The sequence below is a fragment of the Onychomys torridus genome, chromosome 9 (assembly GCF_903995425.1).
Source record: "Onychomys torridus chromosome 9, mOncTor1.1, whole genome shotgun sequence".
In the NCBI taxonomy this organism is placed as follows: domain Eukaryota; kingdom Metazoa; phylum Chordata; class Mammalia; order Rodentia; family Cricetidae; genus Onychomys; species Onychomys torridus.
In genome coordinates this window covers 45,814,858-45,832,186 of record NC_050451.1, presented here as the reverse complement: position 1 = coordinate 45,832,186, position 17,329 = coordinate 45,814,858, and the positions used below count along the sequence as shown (strand labels likewise).

At 46.5% G+C, this 17,329-nt stretch overlaps 1 protein-coding gene across 2 annotated transcripts in view; it reads left to right on the top strand.

Moving 5' to 3' along the window:
• Cryl1 (crystallin lambda 1) overlaps nucleotides 1–17,329 on the top strand; it is a 116,499-nt gene that overhangs the window by 8,421 nt on the left and 90,749 nt on the right. For both annotated transcript variants that reach the window (XM_036199356.1, XM_036199357.1), the window contains 2 exons: nucleotides 3,631–3,738; nucleotides 14,117–14,243. In XM_036199356.1, coding sequence (XP_036055249.1) covers nucleotides 3,631–3,738; nucleotides 14,117–14,243 — 235 coding nt within the window. The remainder of the gene's footprint in view (nucleotides 1–3,630; nucleotides 3,739–14,116; nucleotides 14,244–17,329) is intronic.

Sequence of the window (17,329 nt, the reverse complement as noted above, 5' to 3'; positions counted from 1 at the left end):
AGTCTCAGGGGAAGACTCTCTTCACACTTCTGTGTCCTTGGGCTCCATAGCTACAGATTTAACCAAACATGGCCTAAAAATAATTGACAGAAAAGTGCCTGACTTCATGTGGGCAGACTTTTTCCTGTCATTATCCTCTAAACCAGCAGTTTTCAACTCCTTTGGGGCTTGAAGGACCCTTTCCACAGGAGTCGCCTAAGACCATTGGAAAACAGATATTTACATTATGATTCATAACAGTAGAAACGTTATAGTTATGAAATAGCAATGAAATAATTTTATGGTTGGGGGGAGGGGGTCACCACAACATGAGGAACTGTATTAAAGGGTTTCAGCATTAGGAAAGTTGAGAGCTATTGCTTTAAACGATGTAGTATGACCGTCATGTATAATAGCATTTTTGTTGTGTAAGTCATTTACAGATGATCAAGGCAGGATCTACAGAGATGGGACGATAGGTATTGGTCCTGTGCCAATGCTGAGTCATGCAAGGAACATGGCCACCTCCTGGGATGGGAGCAGGAACATGGCCACCTCCTGGGACGGGAGCAGGAGGGCCCCGGCCGGAGCTAACCCCTCACTGATGCAGAGGGCCACTTCCGTTGCTGTTTCTGTATCAATGCCTCTAGATGGTGACAATTTCTTAGATTTTCTTTGTTCTTGGTGACCTTGACAGTTTTGAAGAACACCAGGCAAGAAGTTGAATTCTGTTTGTTCTCCTAATATTTTGCTCCTGATTAGGCAGGCTGTGGGGGGAAGGGCTTAGAGGTCAAGGGTCCTTCTCATCACAGCACATCCTGGGAGTGAACAGTCAGTATGACTCACCATTATTGATAGTAACCCTGAGCAACCTGGCTGAGGTCCTGTTTACCTTGCTTCTCTATGGCTGAATTACTCTGTTTCCTTCCTTACTTTTGAGAGTAGCTCTACATAAGTTCCATTAGGGATGGATGGAAGTTCTGATAGAATGAATATAATCTATAATAGAATTTAATAGAGTGGCTTGTAAACTGTGGCATAGCTAGTTCAACAGTGATTGTCTCCCAAAGGAACATCCAAGAATCTAGTAGTTGTTCAGCCCATGAGGTCTTCAGTGTATGCCAGAATCCCAAAGAAGTAGGCTCCAATCTCAGCAAAGGAATAGACTTGCCAGTGAAAGTGAGGGCAAGCAGGCAAAGAGCGAGAGCTTCCTTCTTCCACGTCCTTTATAGAGGCTGCCAGCAGAAGGTGTGACCCAGATTAAAGGTGGGCCGTCCCACCTCTAAGATCTGGATTAAAGATGGGTGTTCCCTGCTGTGGATATCACTCTGTATAAATAAAATGCTGATTGGCCAGTAGCCAGGCAGGAAGTATAGGTGGGACAAGCAGAGAAGAGAATTCTGGGAAGTAGAAGGCTGGAGAGAGACACCGCCAACTGCCGCCATGAAAAGCAACATGTAAAGACACTGGTAAGCCACAAGCCATGTGGCAAAGTATAGACTAACAGAAATGGGTTAATTTAAGATAGAAGAAGTAGATAACAAGAAGCCTGCCACGGCCATACAGTTTCTAAACAATGTAAGTTTCTGTGTGCTTTCTTGGTTGGGTCTGAGCGACTGTGGGACTGACTGGTGAGGAAGAGAGATTTGTCCTGACTGGGCCAGGCAGGAAAACTCAAACTACAAATGGCGCCCAACGTGTTTGCAAGAGTTTCCACGGCCATACAGTTTGTAAGTCATATACGTCTCTGTGTGCTTCCTTGGTTGGGTCTGAGAGACTGTGGGACTGGTGGGTGAGAGAGATTTGTCCTGACTCTGGGCCAGGCAGGAAAACTCTAACTACAGTTCCCACTTCAAATGATTCAGTTATGAAAAACCCCTCACAGGTGTACTCAGCTGCTTGAATAGCCATCACAGAGTGTGACCTCATGTCCCCGAAGGGGATGTAGCAGCATGAATTATTAGAATTCTCCTGCAAGGGTACTTTTATTTGTTTATTCGTTTCTATGTAATGAAAGCTGGATTTCATTGCCCTGGCCCCTAAGCACTCTCCTAATGGTTGTATGGATCTCCTTGACACGCTGGGCCAGCCAGGCATCTGCCTTCACTTCCTGGCCTTCTGGTGTTGCTGACCACTCCAGGGTCATCTTTTATCTTACATGCTCAGTCCTAGAACTATTTATTTCTCTAAGGTGTCCTGCTTCCTTTGATGAAAGAATGGGATTAGGAGCCAATTTGGACCCTGACTGTTCTGGACTTTGTTTGTTTGTTTGAGACAGGGTTTCTCTGTGTAGCTTTGCGCCTTTCCTGGAACTCGCTTGGTAGCCCATGCTGGCCTTGAACTCAAGACTCTTTTGTCTTGACCCTCAAGTTCTGGGATAACAGGTATATTATATGCATACTATGCACCCAGCTGTGTTTTATAACATTGTTTTCAGTCCTTTGGAAATGGTGACTTTTTGCCCTTTGATTTGCAGTGAGTCTGGAAGGGTGGATGGATTATAGACTAAGACTTTTGCTCAGGTCATAGCTCATCTGCTAGAGTGTAGTCTAGCATGGGAGAGGTTTGACTTTGGTCTTCAGCACTATGTAAACTGGGCTGGTGGCACATAAGCCTGGAATCACAGCACTCTGGAGGTGGGAACAGAAGAATCAGGAGTTGAAGGTTTCCCTCAGCTCCCTGGCCAGCCTGGGCTGTTACAGGAGACCTTGTCTGGAAGCAAGAAAAGCAAAAGTTAGATCTTGGTGGGGTTTCTTAGAGAAGCTCACACACATGCTGTCTGGTGTATCTTTCTTTCTTGGTGCCTTTCTCTCTCTCTAACATTTTAAAAAATTATTTAAGTCTTATTTTATGTCCATTGGTGTGAGGCTGTCAGATCTGGAGTTGCAGACCGTAGTGAGTTGCCACGTGGGTGCTGGGAATTGGACCTGGGTCTTCTGGAAGAACAGTCAGTGCTCTTAAGTGCTGGACCATCTCTTTAGCCCCACCTTTCTTTCTCTTAACCTGCATGCTGGGAATCTATATTTAAAATATCTTTTGATAAAAATCCCCACTCTTCTTTATAAAAATAAAACAAAACCTAAAACAAAGAGTAAGGACTCTAGAGTCAGACCTCCTGGCTTCATCTCCTAGTCACAGCACAAGCAGCCTGCCCGGGATTTATCCCTTGATGCCTTCCTTTCCTAAAGTATAAAAGAGAAACCAATAGCATCTACTTCTAGGTACTGCAAAGATTAACAGAGGTGAGACCTGGAAAGTGTCTAATGGTGTCTGGCACCTATTCCATGCTTGGGTGTGGGGATAGTGGTAGTCATTATCGGGGGAGACGGTGGATAGGGAAAATACACTTGTCCTCAGTATTCATGAGTGAGGGCTTCTGAGGTCCCCTCTGGGTATTAGCATGGATGCTCAAGTCTCTTGTGTAAGTAAAAGTGGCAGTGTTGCAGAAGCGACACACATCTTCCCTTGAAATCTTTCTAGATTCCAGGTACCACACAATCCAACATAATGTCTGTGTAAGCTTTTCAGGTTGTTTATTAAATGTTATAAGGGGGGGGTGTTGTAAAATTTTTATAGTTGCTTTATATGAGACATGAAAAGTGATGGGATCAATAAGTGACTTGGATCCTTTTTATTGGCTTTTTTCCCCAGCGGACTCATTGGCCGGAGCTGGGCCATGCTGTTTGCCAGTGGAGCCTTCAAGGTGAAACTCTACGATGTTGAGCAACAGCAGATAACAGAGTCCCTGGAACACATCAGGTAGGCCCTGCTCGCACACTTGGAGGCCATCCGATGGCCCTGCCCCGCTCAGTCCATCTCACTGCTCAGGTCCTCCAGGCCATGACTCCCTGTAATTGCCCATTTTCACGAGATAGCTCTTGGGACCCTGAGAAGATAAAGGCCAGGTTTAAGGCTCACAGGAACAGCACATGAATCTAGACAGGCGAAGGGGCTCCTATTGTGAAGAGGGCCTTTACATCAGCAAGTGAGGGAGGGGCGGAGGACCCAAACGTGTGTTAGCCTGCAGTCCCATGTGGTGCCTCTGCAGCTGTTTCCATGTCCTTCAGGGTGGCAGTTTTGCTGGCTCACAGCAAAATTGAGAGGATGGTACAGCGATTCTCACCTGCCTCAAACTTCCCAAACTCAATGTTTCCCAACTTCAACATCCCTCTCCCGCTGGCCATTTGCTACACTAGACGAAGCTACCTTGGTACATCATTGTCTCCCACAGCCCTTGGTTGACATTAGGGTTCTCCTCTGGTATTGTATTCTGTGGGTTGTCCTCATGTGCATCCACTGTTACAGGATAATACCGAATAGTTCTACCTCCTGAAGAAACGCTCTGTGCTCTGCCTGTTCATACATCCCTCCCCAGGCCCTGGCAACTGCTGATATTTTTACTGTCTCCATAATTTGTCTTTTTCAAGAGCGTTACATAGTTGGAGTCAGCTTGTAACTCTTTCCGGTTGGAATCTTTCATTTAGCAATGTGCATTTAAGCTTCCTTCATGTATTAATGACCTACCACACTTTAACACTGAATTAATAGTCCATGGCCTGGACTATTCATTCACTTTCTGAAGAGCAACCTTGGTTGCTTCCAAGTTTTAGAAATTATGAATAAAGATGCTATAAATATTCATGTGTAGATTAGTGTGGACATGTTTTAATTCCTTTGAGTAAATACTGAAGATCATGACTTCTAGATTAACTGGTAAAAATATATTCCATTTTATAAAGAGCCTTCCAAAGTGGCTATACTGTTTTGTATTCTCACCAGCCACAAGTCGGAGTTCCTAGTGCTCTGTCTCTCTGCCAGCATTAGGTGCAGTCAGTGTTCTGGCCATTAGTGAGTCACAGTATGTGTCTAACGGTGCTACCTTGTTTTTGATCCGCTGGTGGCATATGATATGGGTCAACTCTTCACATGACCTTTTGCCATCTATATATTCCAGTCCTTTTTTCAGTGCTGAGGATCAAACCCAGGGCCTTGTATGTGTAAGCATGTGCTCTACCAAAAGTAGACCCAATTTCTTTCCTTCTTTCCATTACAAACGTGTTTCTGGCTAACGGGTGAACCTTAAAGATTTTCATTTGCTGTGACTTCCTGGTGCATAGTAATTATCCTAACTCAGAATCCCATGTAAAGATTTTGTGAAGTGACTCCTCAGAAATTCTGGTCTGCCGTATTTCTGGGGGTGGAAGTTTTCAGAGAAGATTTAAAGGAATTAGTAAAAGCGTATCAGTTGGATCCCTCACCAGAATCTGCAGATGCCCAAGTTGCCTGTAGGAATGTGGCATAGCATCTTTATTGAGCCTACTCATCCCCAGTGTCTTTCCACCATCTCCAGGTGGCTCATTATTCCCAGTGCAAGGCAAATGCTATGGAAGTAGTTTGCTGCTTACTTTAGGGACAATGACAAAGCAGTCTGTGCATGTTCCACACAGATGAAAAACTTTCTTGATTATTATTTTCCACCTGCTGTTGGCTGAACCTGAGGATTCAGATCCCGAAGGCAGGAGGAACAGCAATCCTTTGTCAAAGTCATCTCCTAGCCCCACAGGAGTAGTTTATGTAAGAGCTTTGCAGACCTTGCTGTGGAAATGGTAGCTGGCCAAAGCAACCATTACCCAGGCTTTAGGATCAAAGCATGGGCTCCGCTGCCCAACAAGCTAGGCTCAGTAATGCACCCTACCACACCAATTACAGACACAAGTTACAGCGGAAAGAAGAGGAAGGAGATTTATTCAATGTGGCCATATGGGGAAGAGGAACAAATAAAGTCTAGTGATCCCCAAGTCTGTTTTGGAGGATCCTAACACAAGGTTTTGGTTTAAACAGAGGACAAGTGTTGTGCATAACTGAGCAGTCCTGATCATGGTGTGGTCCTGCCCATCACTGAGCCTTTATCGTCTAGCTTCTGGTCCCACAAGGTGGCTTGGTGAGCTAGCAGAATCACAAAGTCACTTCTGGCGAGCCAGTTTCCTCCTTGAGTTGGTACCAGGGCTTCACCCTTTTCCTTCTCTCAGCATGAGATTTCCAGGGAAATTTCAGTTTTTGGAGATCTGTTGTCTCAAAGTCTGATTGCTGAGTGGAGAAGCGCTGTGTCTGTGTTGAGACTGCCCATCTCAGACAGCTGACATCTGCATGTAACTATAGCTCAGGGCACACAACCCTCTTCTGGCCTCTTCAGGCACCAGCACACACACACACACACACACACACACACACACACACACACACACATCAATTTTAGACAGTCTTAGAAACCCCCTGTATGTTAGATTGACCCTAGGCCAGTGCCCCTTCTGTATTTTCAGAGATGGTATCTGTTTATGTTTATTTGTTTATGGCCTTAAATTTGCTATGTAGTCCAGGCTAGCCTAGAATTCACAACCTTCTTATCTCTTCCCAGAAAGTCCTGAGATTTCAGGTATTCACTGCCTTTCTTGGTAACTAATTTTAAATAGTAGAAATAGTTCACATTGATTTGAAAAGTGTAAAAACAAATGGAGAAGTCAATGTATTTTTAAAAAATATTATGACATTAGAAGCTCGGCATAGTGAGTGGCGCACATCTGTAATCCCAGAATTTGAAAGCTGAGGCAGGAGGATTATGGTAAATTCCAGGTTAGGCTGGGCCACAGAATGAAACCCTGGCTCAATAAAATAAAATAAAATGAAATGAAATAAATAAAATAAAACAAAACAAAATAAAAACCAAGACATTAAAGAAGTTATTATCATAATTCATACTATGTGACAGGAGATCTTAGTGCATGGGAAAAAATGTCATCCAAGACTGATCTTTTCCTAGCAGGGAGGCACAGTGAGAGTGGAGGGCGGAATCTCATAGGGAGAGGCCTTGCCCGGGCCTCCTGTTTCCCCTTTGATCTGCTCTGAGCTCGGAAGGTGTTAGGTCTCAAGCTCTTCAGAGCGATGGCTTTAAGAACACTTATAAACTGAAACCCAATCAGCATAGTGTGGATCAAAGCCGCCTGTGGATCTGCGTGCGTTAGTTTTCAGGGTTTGCATTTCTCCAAGTCCTCAGGCCGTGGGTCATCATTTGACTGCCCGCAGCTCCCCAGGTATGAACACATGTCCTCTGCCATGATCCCTGTCTTTGGGTGACATCTCTTTTGTTATTTTCTTTTTCTCTGCTCTGTGGTCACTGGGACTCATTGCCCTCTGCAAATGTGTCAGCTTTGTACAGAGATCGGGAGTTAATAAACCACGGGAAGTGATCTCTGAAACAGGCAGCTGCCCTGCCCTCTGGCTCCTGACGTTGTTTCTGAACTCATGCCCTGCAGGTGACCTGATCCCTTGTTTTTAATTTTTCCAGCCTCCTTTCTGCCCGAGCCAAAACTTCATCTTAAACTGTTTCTGCCTGGATTCCTCTGGATTCGTCTGTTCTTCGGCTTGGGAACTTTTAGTTTTCCCACACACCTTAGGCTAGAACAGCTGGAATAGTGGGTGAGGTCCATACCTGTAATCCTAGCACGTGGGAGGTGGAGGCAGGAGGATCAGGAGTTTGAGGTCATGAGACACTGTCACAAAACAAAATAAAACAACAACAACATCAACAACACAAACAACACAAACCACTCATTAGAATAGTGGACCACAAAATGGCCATAAATTATTGCCCTGTCTATTGACACTCCCACACAGGACTGAACCTGGGGGCTCACGCATGTGAGACAAGCATCCTTTTTTTGGCCCCTTTGCAATATAATTTTTGTTTTGTTTTGAGGCCAATACTCCTTGTGTAGCCCAGGGTGGTCTCTGCCTCCCAAGCCCTGGAATTACATGTATGTGTCAACCCAGCAGGCCCTGGGATTACAGATGTGTCCGTCAACCCAGCATAAGGTGGCTTTCTACTCCCGACCTTGGACTTGGGCCAGGCCGTGTGGACTGGCCAGTGGGGCAGTACAAATGGTGACTCAGCAGAAGCCTGGAAGGCACCGTGCATCAAGACGCTGCCGATTTGGGTGGGGAAACTTTCCTCCACAGTTGTCCGCTGTGACTTTCTAGCACTACCCCATACCATCTGCTAGATAGAGAAGGGATGCAGCTTAGACCAGCAGCCTCCGTGTTAGAGAGCCCCACCAAGACGGCAGACCCAGGGACCGTGACAGGACATGTGGGAACTAGTGTGCCCGCCTTGACTGGGCTTCTGCAGTCAGCCACCGCCATGGACTTGAAGGCTTGGGGACTGGTGACCTTATTCTGCCAGGGGAATGTCATACAGGGACATTCTGCAGGCACATGGTGTTGTACAGAACATAGCCCCGGCCATTTGTTGCAGAGTGTCTATTTTGGCATTCGGTCTGTTGCCCATACACCCCTATGCCGTCAAAGCCTAAAGTGCTACTTCCCAGTCAGGGGAGACTGGGTCAGTTCAGAGGAGTGTGTTGAGACCACCAGGGAGTTGGTAGTTCTAGCACACTGTTGGTGAGTGTTTGGAAGGGAAAAATTTGAACATAGGCTTTGGAGGTGAAAATCCCAAGGAAGCAGAGAAAATATCATGTGGAAGAAAAAAAATTACTATATTTCTATAGATTGGCTACACACAGAAAACATAATAAAACATATTGTCAGAGAGCATAATAAGAGTAAATATAGTATAAAATTATGTATATATAGTATATATGTTTTTTAAAAGTATAAATATGACATCATAGATGTATTCATGAAGGGATGATATATCTAGTTTTAGTGATGAATAAGTAAATAAAGTGTAATTGGAGAGGCAGATGCAGTCTCATGACCCCGCAGGGCGCACAGGGTGCGGGCCCAGGAGTACTGAGCCTGGTGGTTTCAGGTCCACAGTGGCGGGTTGTGGACTCAGCTGGGTCATTCCGCCCCAGTTATCTGGGTGTTCACAGATTCTGGTCTTTCTTGGCTGCCATTGTGACAGTTCAGGCAATTGCTTCACTTCCTCTATTTGTTTTTCTTCCCGTACAGCAATAGCCTTAGTTAATCTGATTTGCAGTGGCACGCTGTGAGGACTGGACATCTGAAAAGTTGGGAGGAGCCTGAATCCTGTGACTTGCTCTCGTCAGTAGGGCTGCAGGTGACTGTTCCTGAGTGTTCTGAGGCCAGCTGCTTCTGTTCCACACTGTGGAGAGGCTGTGCACGCTTAGACGATACTAAAGATGTGGGCTCAAGAATAGTGTGACTTGGACCGGGCCTGATGGTGCACACCTTTAATCCCAGCACGTGGGAGGTCGAGGAGGGTAGATCTCTGAGTTTGAAGTTACCCTGGTGTACATAACAAGTCCAGGACAGCCAGGGCTACATAGAAAGACACAGTCTCAAAAGAAAAAAAAAACAATTGTGACTTGGGGCCAGAGAGATGGATTGATGGTTAAGAGTGCTTGCCGCACAGTCGCTACAGCCTGACTTTGAGTCTTGGCACCCATAGAACAAGCACCAAGAACATGTTCTTGCCCATGTCTGCTGCCTTAGCACCATGGTGCCATAGAGACAGAAATGTGGGGGTTTGCCAGCCTAGCTAAAAATATGAGTCCTAGACCCTGCCTCGAAGAAATAAGGCAGAGAGAGGGAAGAGTACCTGACACCCTCTCTGGCCTTCATACAGAGAGGCATGTACACACACACACACACACACACACACACACACACACACACACACGCCCCTACCTCTGTATTCCTATTTTATTAAGAGGAGAGACTCACAGTTTTAGAGCTGAAGATCTGATGCTGGGCAGCTCCATTCAGGCTCTCTCTGGGAAGGGCCTTTTGGCTACATCACAAATGGCATCACACAGTGGGAAGACTTGGGCATGGTGTGTGTGTGTGACTCAGAAAGATAGGAACCTGGGAGGGGTGGACTTGTTCTTTTTGTAACAACATACTCTCCCACAAACTAGGTTCCTGCTGTGAAACCTGTACCCATCACTACATGCTTCTGACCTCACCTCCAGTAGGCCATACCTCCTAAAGGTCCCACCACCTTTGAGCACTATTTAAATCTTGCAGCACATGGACCTTGGGGGACCCCTCCAAACGGTAGCTGTCTCCCTGTGCGTCTGACTGACAACAGGAAAAGTCAGCACAGTGCCACTTTCCTGAGTGAGCTGGCACTTGAGACTACACTGTAAATTTTGGTAAAATTGATTGTCCTAAGACTTAACTGGGCCTCTCTTTTATTTTCCTGGCCGCTGAGTTCCAGAGTTGCCACCAGCCTCAGAGCCCAAGAAAGGGGAGGGGACGCTCCTGCCTGTCAGACCCGTGGACTTCCTGTGGAGAGCTGGAGGCTCTTTTCTGTCTCTGCAGTCTATTCAAGCTTAGATGCTTCACAGAGAGGGTTTTAGATTCCCAGGGCTGGCTGGCTGGGTAGCAGGTATGACTACTCAGTAGAAGGCCCTGGGCAAACTACAGATAGTCTTTGGTTAAAGGCTCTCAAGGTTTTAAAGAGCACCGTGCTGTCAGAGGAAGTTTTGTGTGCCTCTTGCTTTTCATTTTCAAGGGATTGTCATGCCCACAGCACCTGTACCACATCTGTCCTACTGATCAGTGGGCCAGGGCTCCAGTTCCCCTTTGTCCTCACTGTTTAGACAGGTACTTGGGCTGTTTGTTTGTTTTTATTTTTGTTTTTTGAGAAAAGTGTCACCTTGTAGAGCAGGCTGGCTTACCTTGGCTGTCCTGGAACTCACTCTGTAGACCAGGCTGGCCTAGAACGCACAGATATCCACCTGCCTCTGCCTCCCGAGTATAGGGATTAAAGGTGTGTGCCACCACCACCCGGTTCTAGTTGCTGATTTTTAATACAACGTCTAAAATAGAAATAGACTAGTGAAGTGGCTCAGTGGGTAAAGGTGCTTCAGAGCCTGACCACCTGAGTTTGATTCCCAGGACCCTCAGGGTGGAAGGAGGACATTTCTGGAAGCTGTCTTCTGACCTGTATATGACATGATGGGGCATCCATGTGCTGTGGCACATATACTCTCACAAGTACATACAAATCCATGTGTGTTAGTACACACAAAGACACATAGACGCACACACAAACCCCCCAAATGAATGAGTAAATAAATGTAAATTAAAAAATTTGTTTTTATAGTTTCAAAAAAAAACACCCTTATTTTACCTTATAGTGATAGTTGTTTGCATATTTTTCCCTTCTGTTTATGTTTTGAGACAGTCTATTGTGTCCCAGACAGGCCTCAAATTTGCTATGTAATTTGCTGTGCTATGCATCTGAGGAAGATCCTTAACTTCTGATTCTCCTACCCTCACCTTCCAAGTGCTGGGCCCACACCCCAGGGTTGGCATCCAAGTGTTTTCATTCTGCATCTTAACATTAGCCTGACATCTAGTGGTAGAATAGGTATATTGCAGCCATTACCAGCACACTATTCATTGGTGGCAAGTGTGTTGATTTACCCCAGTTAGAGAAGTTCTTTTTAAAGGAAACAGCTTGCCTCTCCCCTCCCAAGAAAATCTGTCATAGAATATTGAGACCATTAAAACAGATAAGAAAACAATGTCGAGAAAATGAGGCCAAAATTGGGTGCGGTAGCATATGCTTGTGATCTTTATCACTCCAGAGGTTGAGGCAGGAAGATCATGAGTTCAAGGCCAGTCTAAGCCAAACAGGGAGGCCCTGAATTAAAAAAAAAAGTCCAATTCCCATGTCTGGTGACAGCCTACTGGTACTCTTTTCTACCTGTACCAGAAGAGACCCATGCACTGTCTGTCCCATGACAATCTCAGCGTTGTTTTCTGAAGTGTATTAGTGTATCTTTTTCTTGCTACTCTGATAAAATACTTGAAAAATCAATATCAGCTGGAAGGGTTTATTTGCCTTACAGTTTAAGAAAAGCTACATAGCCAGGCAGCAGTGGTGCACTCCTGTAATCCCAGCATGTGGAGGCAGGTGGATCTCTGAGTTTGAGGTCAGCCTGGGCTACAGAGCGAGTTCCAGGACAGCCAGGGATACACAGAGAAACCCTGTCTTGAAAAGAAAAGATTCAGTGCACCGTGATGGAAGACATGGCAGCAGGGGTATGAGACAATTGGCCACTGGAAGCGAGGAGAGATCATGCCTCCGGCCATCTTGCTTTCTCCTTCAGTCTGGGCCTCCAGCCCATTGGATGGTGCTGCCCAGACTTGGGTTTCCCTCCTCTGTTAAACTTTTCCAGACACATCGTCATGGACCTGCCCAGAGGTGTGCCGACTGGGTGATTCTAAATCTTGTCAAGTTGACAAAGTAGATTCATCATCACATGGCAATTCTTTTGGTTAAAGATAATATGGAAGTTTATTTATATCTTGGCACACTTTTTTTTTTTTTTTAAATTTCCAGCCCCCATGCCGTGAGACTGCCTAGCACTCAGAACTGTGCCATGGTGCTCTACTCAAGGCCACCAGTCCAGCTCTTGTGGCAGATCAAGATAGAGCAAGGCTAACTGTGTCCAATTACAGACAAAGCAAGGTCACAGGGTGCCCTGAAGATAACGAGGGCCCCACAGATGCCCAGTGCCCCTCTGTTGGTGGAAAGTTGCTTCTTTGCCCACACAGCTTTGACACAGGTATGCCATCCATATGTGAGATGTCAAGGAATCCAATCCTTAGCTGTACTGCTTTCTGATGGCATCTAACGTGGAGAGCCCACTTCCAGAGGCTCCCTCGGGATTGCCCAGGGAATGCTTGAACCCCGTGAAAGCTCGAGTCTGCCACCCTCTTCCTGAGACATGCATGCGACATTGTCCCTCTCATTCTCACAGACCTGGCTAGATCCCCTGCATTTGCTCCTGCTGGCTTTGGGTTCAAGGTCATCAGCGGATCAAAGATAAAGTAGTCTCAGAAGGAGGTGGTGCTGCAGGTGATCTCCTGCCTCAGCTTTCCAAGTGGTGGGATCATAGGTTCACTACACCCGGCTGAGACAATGCTTTCAACAGACTCTTCCCTGCCAGGGGACTGAGCCGGGAATGAGGATGAATCGTTGGCCATATCCACACCCTGCCATGGAGTTGGTTTCACCTTTTACTTGAAAGATAGAAAACTCAATTAAAAATGTCAAAATGTGACGAAAGACACGTCGCAGAATCTGTTCTCTCACCATTTCAAATGCAGCCAGTGCATGAGGCACGGGCTCTCCATCCTCCAGAGCAGAAGCTGCACAGTTAACCGCTACCTCCTCATTCCCCCACACTCAGCCCTGGGCACCGCCCCCCTGCTTTCTTTTCCCAGTTGACTGCTCTTGGTACCGTATCCAAGTGTGACCTGTCATAGAGTTTGTCTTTTTGTGAATGGCTGATTTCACTTGGCATGAGGTCTTTAAGAACAGCTACACAGTGTGTGCCAGAATTTCTTCCCCTTTTAAAGGTTGAATGGTACTCCTTTTGGCTAGAACACATTTTACTCATCTATCCACCTTCTTGAGGAGGAATAATAATCTATCGTATGTACATGCTCCATTTGTTTTTCTATTAATCAGCAGAGCCTTCCGTTGCTTCCTCAGTGCTGCTCTGAACACGGCTGTGCAGAACCTCCTTAAGGTTGGATTCTGGGGCCTGAGGAGATAGTGATGTTTATAAAGTATTTGCTGTGTAAAGCATGAGGACCTGAGTTCAGTTCTCAGGGGAAAATCCTGGCGTGGTGGTGCATGCTTGGAATCCCTAGGGCTGGATGAATCCGTGAATCCTAGCTGAATCCGTGAGCCTTGGGTCCCAGTGAGTGACCCTGTCTCCAAAAAGTGAATGGCTCCTGAGGAGCAGAATCCACACACATTGTATACATATATGTGAATGCCTCTCCATACACCCACACATGTACAAATTCGAACCCCCCACCACCACCAAAAAGAATGTTTCCAATTCTTTTAGAAACAGCTGGTTTAAGGTTTTGAGGCAACTCCACACTGACTCCCATAGCTGTGGCACTGTCTACTTTCCCAGAAGGGAAGAAGGGTTTGAGTCTCTCCACATTCACCATCCATCACATCTCTCTCCTCATCCTCCTCCTTCCTCTCCCTCCTCCTTCCTTTTTGATAGTATCATTTAAAATGCGTGACACTGTCTCATTGTGACTTTGCACTGTGTCTGTCCAGCGTTATCTTTACATTTGTTTTTAGTTGCAATGGTGACTGTTCTCCGCTTCTTTGCAGGAAGGAGATGAAGTTGCTGGAGCAGTCCGGTTCTCTGAAAGGTTCCTTGAGTGCTGAGCAGCAGCTGTCTCTCATCAGCGGCTGCAGCAACCTAGCAGAAGCAGTAGAGGGCGCCATGCACATTCAGGTGAGTCAAAGCCAAGGCTCACAGAAGCAGTAGAGGGCGCCATGCACATTCAGGTGAGTCAAAGCCAAGGCTCACAGAAGCAGTAGAGGGCGCCATGCACATTCAGGTGAGTCAAAGCCAAGGCTCACAGAAGCAGTAGAGGGCGCCATGCACATTTAGGTGAGTCAAAGCCAAGGCTCTAGGGTTGGAAGAGACCAGAGGTTGTCTTCTGACTTTTCTCGAATCCCTGGCAGGCAAGATTCCACCATAGAAGGTGTGGACATTTTGTACCTTCAAGGTCAGAATTTTGTTTTGTGTGACATGAAACAGATGCTCATCAAACTACGATGCAATGTCCTAGAATTGTCAGAATATTGAGGAAGAATAGGGTTTCTGGACTCCTAACACTTTTATTTTGCTCTGTCACTCGGAGCTTGCTCTGTAGACCAGGCTAGCCTTGAACATACAGAGTTCGGGCACAGGAGTCCTGAAATGAAAGGTGAGCACTACCAGGTCTGGCTTTGCGTTCTTAAATGGACACATTTCACTCTAATAAGTAGAAAGTTGAAGGAAGTCACCTAAAAGAAAATCTTCCATTAGCATTTGGGATTTTAGATAATCTCACTAAAAGAAAAACAAAAAAGAATTCTTATGGGCACTGTTGGTTTTTCATGTCTGGAGAACGCAGTGGTTGCTCCAGCCTGAGTCTGGCGTCTGGGTGCTGGGACCGCAGCTTTGCAGGCCACTGTCCCCACAGCTCAAGTGCCCACCCTGCCGCCAGTCCCTGCTCCTAAGTGCAACCATCCCTTTCTACTATAAGCTTGGAATGAATTTGCTTAAAAATCAAAGGCTATTCCCAGGACTCCTCAGTGTTTGTGTTCTAAGGAGACTGTGGAGAAGCCAGAGAGGCTGCTTGTCTTTCGTTGAGGACCCTGTCCCGAGAGGTTGGTTCCTTGTCTTTGTGGCTCCGAGTTCTCCACTTTCTTTACCAAACGTGTGGTGGGGTGGAGACAAGAAGACTGTTCTCAGCTCTTCTCTTTCTCAAATACAGCAGCCTGACTCACCCACGGTCTCAGTTTCCTGTGGTCAATAAGAGTCTAAAAATGTCCTTGTCTCCAGGCCCCTCTGCCACCAGCACAGTCCCATAACACTTTCCAGTGTGTTATGTGACTCTTCTGCGTTAGTTATTACTGTTAGTCTCTCACTTAATAAACTGAACTGAATCACATATGTGCATGTTTAGGAAAGACAACATGAACAATATTTGGACTGTCTGTGGTTTGGGCATCCACAGGGGGGCTTGAGATATATACCCAGTGGATGGTGGGATCTCTTCCTCTCCCTTCTCTCTCTTCCTCTCTTTCCATCACCTCCCCCCCCCCCCCCCCCCCCGAATATCTTCCTTTTTGAGACCAAGTCTGACTGTGTAGCTCAAGCTGACCTGGAACTTGCCATGTAGCCCAGGATGGCTTTGAACTTGCAGCCGTCCATTTGCTCCAGTGTCCTGAATGCTGGGATTGCAGCATGTGTACCACCCTCAGTTGTCTGTTTGTCTGTCTCTTGGTATGGTATAGGCCGTATGAAATGCAGGGCCCCATGAGGGCTCAGAGAGTGTCCTGGTGAGCTCGCAGGTACCCTGTTTCCACATTAACTCCCTAGGCTTGCTTCTGGAGAGCACAGAAGCCACCTGGGTCTGGTCTTGGCGGAGCAGCTTCTTTGTGTGGGTTAAACTTTGAAGCAAGTGTGCGTTTCATTACTGGGATTGCGGGGTGGGGGTGGGGGATGGGAGTGGGATAGAACAATTCAGGCAGGTGGGAGCCTTCCCTGCAGCCTCAGAACACACTCAAGTCAGACAGGCCTGGGGACAGTCTAACATGCAGTGGCTGGGGAGCTTTGGTATGTGTAGTAACTTCTAAGCTCCACGTCCTCATTTGTATGAGGGTGATAACCTCACTTCCGAGCGGTGTGAGGATTCCCATCTGGGAGTCTGTCTAAGGTGACTCTCCTGGAAGGCAAGGCTCTACTTAGTCAATGATGGGATTAAAAACCACCTCTTGGCCTGGAGAGATGGCTCAGAGGTTAAGAGCACTGACTGCTCTTCCCAAGGTCCTGAGTTCAATTCCCAGCACCCACATGATGGCTCAGAACCATCTGTGATGAGATTTGGCGCCCTCTTCTGGCCTGCGGTCATACGTGCTGTATACATAATAAACAAACAAACAAACAAACAAATAAATAAATCGCCTCTTTTGGGGTAGATTGATGCTAGAGCTATCAGCATCCCCAGGGCATCGGCCTAGGTCCCTGTGGCTGTAAAATTCAAAGCTGCGCAGGTGCCATAAAGTGAGGAGGGTTTGGTTCTGCCTCAACTGAATGTAGCAGGCTTTGCTATCTCCCCGCACCATGGGAGAATTTACCCTTTTGGCGGAGGGGAGGAAGAGTAGGTGGGTGGAGTTAGGCAGAGGTGGGGGGAGAGGGAGAAGGGATGAGAAGGGGATCTGTGGTTGGTATGTAAAATGAATAAAAACATTTTTAATTAAAAAATAGAACAGTGCCATCTTTGCATAGACCCTGTTTCCATCCTCCTGTGAACTTCAAATAATTTCAGTGACCTGTCACACCCAACACAACAACCGAGCTATGTAAATAGTGGATATGGTGTTCAGCTTAGGGATAATGATGAGAAAAGTCTGCATATACTTAGAGGAGGCACACTTTTTTTCCCCCCTTCATATTTTCAATCTGAAGCCGGCCGAATCCCTGGAACCTGCTGATGCAGGCACAGCCACGTCTACTTAAATAGCAGAACTGCCTCGTTATAATTCCATGTTTGTCTGATTTAGTTATTGAGTGAGATCTGAAATGTGGACCTCCGCTGTGAGTTTCCAGCTTCTCACCTCACAAAGCGTTTTGTTCCTGTCTCCCATCAGGCATCTCTCATTCCAGCGTACTGTCATGCCTTGGGTCTGTCTAGCCAGGTGCCCAGAGATGTTTCACTTCTTCAGAGATGTTCATGACAGAGCCTTTGAATTCATCCATGAAATTTCACCTCCAGCCAGGTGTGGTCGTGCGTAGTATTCTGTGCACTTGAGAGGTGGGGGCAGGGG